The 11278-nt window shown below is 29.3% G+C and overlaps 1 protein-coding gene across 1 annotated transcript; it reads right to left on the bottom strand.

Moving 5' to 3' along the window:
- Positions 1–640: 640 nt before the first annotated feature.
- Positions 641–6102, bottom strand: OEP80 (outer envelope protein of 80 kDa). Its single transcript, XM_079006812.1, has 16 exons — positions 5341–6102; positions 5121–5214; positions 4950–5032; positions 4748–4842; positions 4581–4650; positions 4375–4468; positions 4196–4277; positions 4032–4067; positions 3789–3942; positions 3576–3716; positions 2568–2638; positions 2403–2481; positions 2201–2316; positions 1297–1444; positions 1155–1224; positions 641–1067 (listed from the first exon to the last, which is right to left on the bottom strand). Exons 1-16 carry the CDS (start codon positions 5935–5937, stop codon positions 913–915), a joined length of 2085 nt encoding a protein of 694 aa, XP_078862938.1. The 5' UTR covers positions 5938–6102; the 3' UTR covers positions 641–912.
- Positions 6103–11278: the final 5176 nt, after the last annotated feature.

Below are 11278 nucleotides of genomic sequence, written 5' to 3'. Positions count from 1 at the left end.
ATTCAGCCAAATTGGGATATTTTCTCTTTCAAAATGCTCTTAAAAACCATTTTTAATATAACCATTGATTTTACATATCTCTATGAGCCAAATTGGCATATTTTCTCTTTCAAAATGCTCTTAAAAACAATTTTTAATATAACCATTGATTTTACATATCCCTATGAGCTCCTCGTTGTTAGATTGGTGCCTCGTTGAAGCATTTTTTTAAAATCTTTTTTAATATAATTGTTTCCACATGTTATTCTATTCTTAAATCTACACGGTTCAAGTCACTTATAGCCTAAGCCTTTAGTTGAATGAGACTCATTATGCTAGGCCAAAAACTGTTAGTAACATTCTATTTATATCTTTTTCTTATTTTAACACCAAATTAATTTTTCAAAATCCCTCATAGAACTTCAAATTTGTTTTTAAAGTTTTTAAATAATTTGGCATCGTAAAACTGCAACTTCACTGGATAAACGTTTATACATTTCTTTTTCTTTTTTCTATATTCATTATAATGATCATACATAAAACCAATTTTGTAGCAAATAGAGATCTCCCAAGGGATTAGAATTGTTTTTTTTTAACTAAATGAAAGTGACTTAAATGTATTGTTAATTAAATATCGAATACCGAATTCAAACCACTACCATAACCAAAACGCATATTTCCAATAAACTTAAAAGACACTAAATACATCGTTCTTCGAAGCCTTGAACAACTCAAGAATTCAAGATCACAAGCACATGTGCAAGAGATCTAAACTCACGTGTGCCCACATAAAAATATCTTCGATGCATAAAAAAGATTATTCTAATGTCACATTAAGTCCCTCGTTTCTAGGCAACATATTTTTTCCCACCATAAAGATAATATACTCAAAACTTTAAAAAATAAAAAATAAAATAAATAAATAAAAAAAAGTCAATTTCGTTGACCAACTCCAAAGTGAAACCTCCCTGTTCCTTGATCATTAAAAGCATACTCAAGTCTAAGAGGGCCTAAAGGAGACGCTACACGCATTCCCACTCCATAACCATATCCACTTCCCGGCTTTAGCCTAGCCCCCGCAGGATCCCCTTTTAAAAAATAAAAATTAAAAATTAAAAAGAGATATTAAATATTTAAATTATTAATAGATTGAAAAAATAAAATAAAGGAATTACCAGGAACGGTTGGGCCTGAACCAAGATCAGTTCCGTAGTCAGCAAACATGGCTCCTTCTACGGGCCCCACCTGCCAGGTCGACAAAATACAATCAAGGGTAAAATAGGCATTTCAAACAAAAAAAAAAAAAAAAAAACTTACCAAAGGGAAAGAAATCTCTCCACAACCAACAGCATAAGATCTCCCTGATCCAATTGCTCCTTCTTCATATCCTCTCACACTGTTTGTTCCACCAATGGGGAATGCTTCATGGGGAGGGAAATTTCCCACGACATGTCCACCAGATAGACTGTGTATTCATACAACATTTTAAAAAGACAAAAATACCCCTACTTTTTTCTTTTATCAAACAATATTAAGTATCCACATAGAAAAGGTTTTGCTTAGAAAATTACAGGGACTGTTTTTGAAAAAAGAAACATCATAGGGACCAATTTCGTAATTCATTTTCGACGTAAGGACAAAAGCTCACTTTTTAATATTTGTTATTAGACGGGGGCATTTATGTAATTTTTTAAACATATGAATCATTCCTGTAGATATAATTCTGCACAAGGACCTATTATGTAAATTACAAGGACCATTATTGTAATTTATTTTCTACATAAGGACCAAGCATGTGAAATCTGCAAACATGAGAAAGTTAAAGGGATGAAAATGTCGGTGTTCAAAATTGAGGGGCTAAAAGTGGCACTTTACAAAGTGAGGGATGGAGAGTGGCATTCAAAAAAGTGGTGGAAAGTATAAACGTATGAAAGTTTAGGGATCAAATATGCCAAAATAAGAAGTTTTGTGGCTAAAGTCTAAAACAAATAGTTAAATTTTTAGATTATGTGGCCAAAGTCTAAAATAACAAAAATTTGGGGCAAAAATGTAAAACTCCAGAACTATGCACTGGCCAAAACTTAAAATAAAAACTTTAGTGGCAAAAATCTAAAAACCTAAAACTTAACTATTCATAAGTCATAACAACTTTTGTTTTAATATAATAATAATAATAATAATAATAATAAGTAGGTTGCTATTTCCTGTATATTATTATTACCTCAAATTAAGGGAAGCAGGGCCAATTGCAAGTCCTTTTCTTGCACGACCAGTAACCCTATTGAAAACCAGCCATTCTGACCAAACAGGAAGCCCTTGCTCCATGTTTACAACTAACTGAAAAAATTTAAAAGCTGTGAGGGCATTTTCGTAATTATAGAGAAAAAAAATAGAAGTTTGTTATACTATATGATATGTGTTACCATTGAAGAACTAGGGTCGCTTGAACCAGTGTAAACAGTTTCAAGCTTAGCAAGTACCATATCATCATGGATATTTCCACTACATTGAAAATAGTGAGGAGAAAATTGTCATTTTGTAAAGTTTTTGAAAGTAGGTTGACTAAATAGGAAAGAGGTGAAAATTACCTTGCGGTTAGTGGGCTGCTATGGTAGTCGCGTATCATTGGATTCCCTTTTTCATCACGAGCACCAGCACGCTGTTTTTAATGTCAAAAATTATTATTTATTATTTATATTTAAAAATATAAATAATGTTGGATAGAATTGTGGAATGATAGTAAGGTATTGTTTTAGTATGAAGGAATCAAAGATGGAATGGAATGGTTCATTCCATTGCGTAGTTTGTTTTGCTCGATAGAATGGAATGGATGATTCCTCAATGTGGTTTTGTTAATTTTCATTCTTAGTCGTGGAGTTTTTTTTTTTGTGATGGATGATAAATAGCACAATAGAAGTATAAAACAACTTTTGATTTATGTAATTTTGAATTATACAAAAAGATTTGAATTTTTTTTTGTTATTGTTGTAAAATCACAAAATGTATTGCTTTAATTATAAATTTGTGATGGAATGATAAATTGGAATTTAACGAATTTTTATTTATGTGTTTTTCAGTAACGCAATAAGATTCAGATTTTTTTAGTTATGTTATTTAAATTACAATGTTACTTTTTGTAAAATAATGAGAACATATTGTTTTTTATTTTAAAATATTTGGAATGATAAATAGCAATAGAACAATTGTTTACTTATGTATATTTTAATGATACAAAAAGATTTTTTTTAAAAATGTTACTGTTGTAAAATAACAGAAAATATTATTTTTTTTTATAACTTATTTCGGGTTTAATGACTTTCTATTATGTTCAACTTTCTCTTTGGAAATAAAACTTTGTTAATAATAATTAAAATAACATATAAAATAGAGTTAAAACTTAAAACTATACATTCTATTTACATATATTATATAAAAAAAATTAAAAAAAATCATTTCATTCCTACACAACAGTCAAACATGACCATGGAATGTAATGACTCATTCCATTCCATTCCATCCAAACAAACAGAGGTAAAAAGGTTTCACCTTTTTTACTTTCAACATAACTTTTTTTAAATATTAAAAATTTATAATACCTGAAAAATAAGCCCTGCTGTTCCACTCCATTTTGGTCTAAAAGGGCGACTATATTCAATGCCAGCTGTAATCCTTCCAATGGTTAGATTAGTGTTATTGGGTTGATTTCCATGAACAAGAGTTCCAGGGGTTCTTGAATTCTGAAACACAAACACCCATAAATAAAAATCTAATCTTTTTTACAAAATTAAATTCAAATTTCAAAAGGGTACCTGAACCATTATTGTTCTTGATGTCCTTTTATCATCTCCTTCAATCCAAGGATCCGTGTAGTTGATCCTAAAGATCGAGTCAATTTGTCCCCTTTCAAGGGAAAGATTTATCTTTTGATTCCTCCCAAATAGATTTCGATGATAAAGTGCACAACTTTAATTCAAAAAAAAAAATTATACAAACAAAAGTCAAAACCATGTAAAAAACAATTAAAAGTATAATCTTTGACATTATATTATTACCTTCCAATAAGTCCTGCTAAAGGGCCACTTGTGATTCTACAAATGAAAGAACTCATAAGTAAAACTACTATAAATCAACAAATATACATCAAAATGACAAAATCTTTTTTTATAAAAAAATAATAATAATAATAATAATAATAATAATAATAATAATAACATACCCACTTGAAATTCCACCACCAGCTGAAATGCCTCCACTTACACGTTCAACTGCATTAATAGTGAGGTCCACCTTCCCTGAATCTGTAGAAAATTGCAACATCTTTGATTTATAAAAAAAGACTTTATTCTATTTTCTGAATCTTGATTATATGAATTGGAATGTCATCAGTTATATTACCTCCAGCAGGTTGTGGAACAATACTAACATCTTCCATAATTCCCATAGCTAACAATGTGTCTACATCTCGTTTTGCTTGAAGCATACTATATACCTGATAATAGCATTTCACGTTTCATATTTGATATTGCATCTTCATTTTTAACAAATTCGAATAAAAGAAAAAAGGTAATTGTTGATAGAATGCTACATGTTGTTTAAAATACCTGCCCCTTTTTGGTATTAAGTTGCCTAAGAATCGTCTCAGGCCTTGTCTTACCTGTAGTTGGCTCACCACTGAATTTTAAAACCAACAAATAGATGATAATGTTAAAAATCAAAATATTTTCAGAATTAAAGAATTATATAATTAGAAAAGTAAAGATCTTCTTACGTTCTACGGAGAAAACGTACGGATATATTGTTGACCTCTGCTTCTGAAACTTGTAACCTAATAATTCCTCCAGAGAGAATCTCAATTCCTGAAACCTGATCATTTCAATTTCATCATAATAAACACTGTTATATAACATTTTTGGATATCAATTAGCAAATATGTTGTTTAAGAGAAAATGACAATGAAGTCGGATGCTAACCAAACCAAAAAGGCCACGCTCCATATACCACCCGTTAATGGAGTTTATAACATGGTCTAATTGTCGTATGTTTACAATTTTTCCTGCATAACTTAACAAAATATCAGTTAAATATAGTAGTAACTTAACTTTATGGAGAATTCATTCATTCATAAGATGAAAGATACATACCATATCCATCACGAAATTTATCTTCTACAAATTTTGTTGGTAAAACATTGGCTCCTTCACAAACCAGGCCTTGGAAATCTTGGTTTGGTTCTACCTTATGCCAAAAGATACTGGTGTAAATAACACCATACTAGTGTATAGAACTATAGATATGTCTTACATACTTAAAAGTTATTAATTACATAGAATTAGAACCCAAAGTATGAGTTTTTAAGCATACCTGGAACACCAAACGGATGCCATCACGAGTATCTACTGCTACAGGCATGCAAGAAGAGAAATACCCGCTTCCGATGATCCTGTGCACATCTTCCTGAACTTCGCGTGTAGTTAAAGCTGAATTAGGTCGACATGTTTTCAATGCCGCTATGGCTTCTGCCTCCAAATCTTTCCTTTCAAGCTCCTCTCCGTCCTTATTTCTCACCAAAACCTCACTGATTAGCACACGCTCGTCGTCATGTCGGCTCACTGAATGACTCTTACTCGATTGAGTTACTTCACCGCCCTCCTCGTCGACCCGGGTCAACGCCAATGAAGCCGAGCAGAGTAACGGTGGTTTTTTGGAGTGAAAAGGGTTTGAGGGTTTTGGAGGTTTCTGAGTACTCGGTTGGAATTTGCTGATGGAAGAAGATATGAATTGAGTGAGTGAGTGTTTGGAATTGTTAAGAATTGAAGAAATTGAAAGATGGAGGTCGGCGAAGAGAGGAAGTGAGCGGCGGTGATGGTGATGGTGTTGATGCCGGTGGTGGTGAATAGGGACAAAAGGAGGGATTTTAATGGAGGATGACCTGAATTTAATGGATTTGTTTTCCGGCATTGTTTGAATCGTCGGTGCTATGATGCTCGCTAACCTCCGGAAAACCCCTAATGAAAGTCAGGTCGATGGTGGCATTTTTTAGGGTTTTGGTTGATTACTGAAATTTTGGGGACGCAGTTTCCTAGCGATACTGAAAGCTGTCCTGTTTGAAAACGGACTCGGGATCCGTAAGGTTTTAGGGTCGACAAACAGACGAATTATGATTTAAAAATTTTAAATTAAGTAAATAAATTTTTATTTTTATTTCTTTATCTTGGTATGGAGCGGAAAAGAGAACCGTACCCTGGAACTAGGGGTGTTCATAAATACTCGTATTTGAAGACCTGATCTAAAAAATCCAATATCCGAATCCGAAACTTCGGATATCCGAATTTTCAGAGTCGGATACGGATAGACATTTTGTGCATTTTCAGATATTTCGGATATCTAGTATCCGAAATTATGATTTTTTATATTTTATCTTATTGCTTGAATATATAAATTTGGAATAAGTTAAAAATATATGATTTTTAATTGTTTTATTGTATTTTCTCTCATTAACTTTTGCTATTTTGCTTAGATCTAAATCATGGTTGCTATTTGCTAATGATATTATGGAAATGTTCATTCATATATAAAATTAATTTTATAAACAAAGATCGATGTTGTTGTTTTTAGACCAAATTGGTTAGTTGATAATATGTTACTATTTTTTTTAAATGTGTTTTAATTTGTGGAAATAAAAGCAAGCAATCGAAGAATGGAGCTTTGAGTCAATGGTTCTAATTGTTTTGCAACCTACAGTGACTTAACTATTCATTGTTCATGTGTTTCAAATTGATATTCGATGGTTTTAAATCCTCCTTAATAAATGAAAGTTTTTTTTTGCCACATGTCCTCTTCTTCTTCATCTGGACACATGACATTTTCTATTTTCCACTTGTCATTATATATATATATATATATATATATATATATATATATATATATAGTGGTTCAAATGAGAACCAAAAAAGGTTAAGAACTCTAAGAACCTTCATTTAATAGTTATTAAACATGTGAATACTTATTAAATATGTAAAAACCTTAATTTTTTTGTCTTTTTGTTAAAAAATGGGTAAAATCATAATTTTTATAGTCTAATATTTTCATTGATATTTTAACACAATATGTATATAATACAGTTCATTTGCAGTTAAATATAAAAAAATTCACAACTTAATACAATACATTCTACATTAATTCAAAGATTTAGAAAAGACACTATCAAACTCTACCACCACCACCAACTACCACACGCTGCCAACAACCACTTGTGTCAACGTTGCCACAATTTTTCCTTCCAAATTAGATCTGTATATAAAATCATACATTGACAACTTAAATAATACATTCACAGTTTAATAAACTTATTAATTCACTCATTTAAAGTTTAATGGTAAACAAATATTAAAACTACTATATTCTTATATATTTATACAACACAAAATAAATATATTCACAAGAAAATTAATACAAAACATTTATATGTAAATATATCATATTTTAACACAAAAATTATAACTATTCATATTTTGATACAGTCAATTCACAGTTTAATACACAAAATTCACAATTTAATATAATAAATTCACAATTTAATACAAAAAATATACATTTACAGTCATATTGTCAATGTAAAAATTACATTTTTACCTTATTTCAAATTTTAAATTATACAATATTTACAATTTAAATTTTACATATTTTATTCAAAATTATAGAAAACCGAATATATGTACAATGTTTATTTATTTTCATATTTTTGAAGAAACCACAAAATTCATAAAAAGTTCACAGCTTAATACAGTCACTTCATAATTTAATATAAAAATGTCATAGCTTAATACAATAAGTTCACAGTTTAATAAACAAAACTTATATATTATCAACTTAAAACTTACATTTATACGTATATATTTAGCTTCGTTTTTGTGTATTAAATTGTGAATTTATTATACTAAGCTGTGAATAAAATTTACAACTTAATACACAAAATTCACAATTTAATACAATGCATTCACAACTCATTTATAAGTATAATTTCATATTTCATCGTATTAAACAACCCATTCACAGTTTAATACACACATAATTATGGCATATTTTAGAAGCAAACATTAAAGAAAAACATATAAATGATTCATAAGAAATGATAACTTATCGGAAATCAATGAAGAAGATGAGAGAAATAGACTATATCCTTACTCTACCATCACCACCAACAGCAACACCGCTAACTACAGTATTTTGCCAACATCATTCCTTCATAAATCATATATAGATAAAAAAAAATCAGAATTCATAGCTTAATTCGACATTTCAGATACTAGTTCATAGCTTAGTGAATAAAAAATGCATTCATAGCTTAATAATTTACATATTCACAAATTAACACATAAAAATACATATTCACAGTTTAATAACTTACTGAATTTTGTTGAGGCATTTCATCAAATCCTCCTTAATAAATGAAGATTTTTTGCCACATGTCAATCTCTCATGAGTTTTGACACTTGTCATTTTGTAGTATTTTTAAAATAAATATTATCCATTTGTCAATTTTTGATTTGTTTGAATTTTTAAAATTAAAATCATATATACTTATACATGTAAAGTATTAAATACCAAATATATAATATTAAATTGCAATAAATATGTTTATTCCTTTCTTATTTTAAAGTTTTACATTAAAAAATACTTTATGTTTACATTTTAATGTTTAATCTTTTTTTTTAAATCAACCCGTGTAACACACGGGCCTCTCACCTAGTACTTTATATGCACCACATACATCAGATCCATAATCAACAAAAAACATCATATCTTGACAGAACAATAATAGCCTCACCATCTTTGACGTCAAGTGATGTTGTTTGGCTCTCTGGTGAGGTTTGAGAGTGGAGGCCTGATGGTTCACTGGAGCAAAACAAAGATAAAATGGAGGCAGTCGTAGATTTGGAGAAAAAAATGGTTTACCGGATCTTGAGATGAAAAACAACAAACATTTTTAAGAGATCTGAGATAAATAACACAAAATCAAATGTATAACCTAAAGAACACAAAACCAGATATCGTTGGAGCTCCTTCAATCTCGTTAGAAGTGGTCGTTAGCCAAATCTAACATGAAATTGCACAAACACATCATATCTGGTTAGATCTGATGCAAATAGACACGTCGATCTACTGGTGGAGGTGTTCCGCCTTCTGCGGTGGTGTCGGCGGTGGTGTTGCTGCCGAAGATAGTTGGTGGTGGTGGCGTCGCCGGCGGTAATTGGTGGTGGTGGAGATCTTTGGGTCTATGTTCTTCAAAAAATGTTGTGAGAGTTTTTGAAAGATTTTGAAATGTCATAACTTAGATCTGATCGTAACAATGAAAAATATGTATGTTTTATAACATTAAGTTAAATTTACAAAAATAAGTTATAATGGTTCTTATTCTTTTTTGGTTCTCATTTGAACATTTACTTATATATATATATATATATATATATATATATAGAGAGAGAGAGAGAGAGAGAGTTAGGTTCAAATGTTTTCACTATCTATTGTGTGCATGTATGATTGATTCCGGACCAATCATTTTAGTTATTTTAAGAAAGTAATTAATGCATATTAAATGTTGAAGATGTAATTAATACCCATTATATATTCAACATTTAATATGCATTAATTACTTTCTTAAAATAACTAAAATGATTGGTCCAGAATCAATCACACATGCACACAATAGATAGTGAAAACAAAATAACCTAACCATATATATATATATATATATATATATATATATATATATATATATATATATATAGGAAAAGTGAATATACCCTTAAGGGTATATAAGATTAGGAACCCAATATTTAGAACTACGTAGTTTTAATTAGTGGTTTATTTTCTGAAAAAAAAAATTACCTAAAACAAAATTATTACGTTTCCTTATTCGCATTGAGTGACAACATCGAACACAATGTATCCTTGATTTTCGAATGATTCATGGAAATCAAAAATCAATATAAATCGGCACAATTTATGAATAAGGTCAATCGATCGTCTTCTGCAACAAATTTATTTTTTGTGACGCTATTCATCGGTCGAAACACATACACAAAACTGATTAAACTGGAGTTTTTGTTTATTTTATGCTCGTATTATTAATTTAATGAATCCAAAACACAAACGGAAAACTTGAATCCTAGTGGGTGTGGATGTAGTCATTTAATCACTTTTTCAAGATTGAATTTGGATTTTCGTTGTTTATGCGAATATTACTAATTCCATGAATCCAACACATATACATTAGCATGAAACCTTACGCGTAGCTATAGAAAAAAAATATATGAACATGAATTAGAAGCCATAGTAATTGATAGTGGATCGAATAACATCGTTAGGTTTGGATGAAGGTATAAAAGAAAACGAACCGATACACTTTACATATTGTTTTGGTTAAAAATTAAACCACAAATTAAAACTACGTAGTTTTAAGTATTAGGTTCCTAATCTTATATACCCTTAAAGGTATATTCACTTTTCCATATATATATATATATATATATATATATATATATATATATATATATATATATATCCTTATTTTAATAAATGAATAGTTTTAATCACCATTTGACATGTGTCACTCTAATACAACTCTTCATTAATATTATGCCACATGTCAAAGAGATATATTAGGCAACACTTCAAAATTCAAATTTATTATTTTAAATTATATTTTAAATTTGAAGTTATAATAATTTAAAATTTTGGTATCTTTCATAATTAATGATTTATTTAAAGCAACTGATAAATAATTTTTGAATTTTTACTATGAAAATATAATTTATATTGTAACTGTGGTTTCCACGGGTTATAAACTAGTATATATATATATATATATATATATATATATATATATATAGAGAGAGAGAGAGAGAGAGAGAGAGTTAGGTTCAAATGTTTTCATTATCTATTGTGTGCCTGTATGATTGATTCTGGACCAATCATTTTAGTTATTTTAAGAAAGTAAATAATGCATATTAAATGTTGAAGATGTAATTAATATCTATTATATATTCAACATGTAATATGCATTAATTACTTTCTTAAAATAACTAAAATGATTGGTCCAGAATCAGTCATACATGCACACAATAGATAGTGAAAACAAAATAACCTAACCATATATATATATATATATATATATATATATATATATATATATAAAAGCATGTACTCCTTAGAAACAGTTGCCTTTGGAAGTTTGACGCTTTTGGCTGTCAAGTTTTGCTGTGATTTTCATTTTGTGCCCTCTATTTGCTTTTCTTTT

Source organism: Lactuca serriola, chromosome 6 (assembly GCF_051521515.1).
Source record: "Lactuca serriola cultivar US96UC23 chromosome 6, Lser_US96UC23_V15, whole genome shotgun sequence".
NCBI lineage: Eukaryota > Viridiplantae > Streptophyta > Magnoliopsida > Asterales > Asteraceae > Lactuca > Lactuca serriola.
This window is presented reverse-complemented; position numbering and strand designations above follow the sequence as displayed.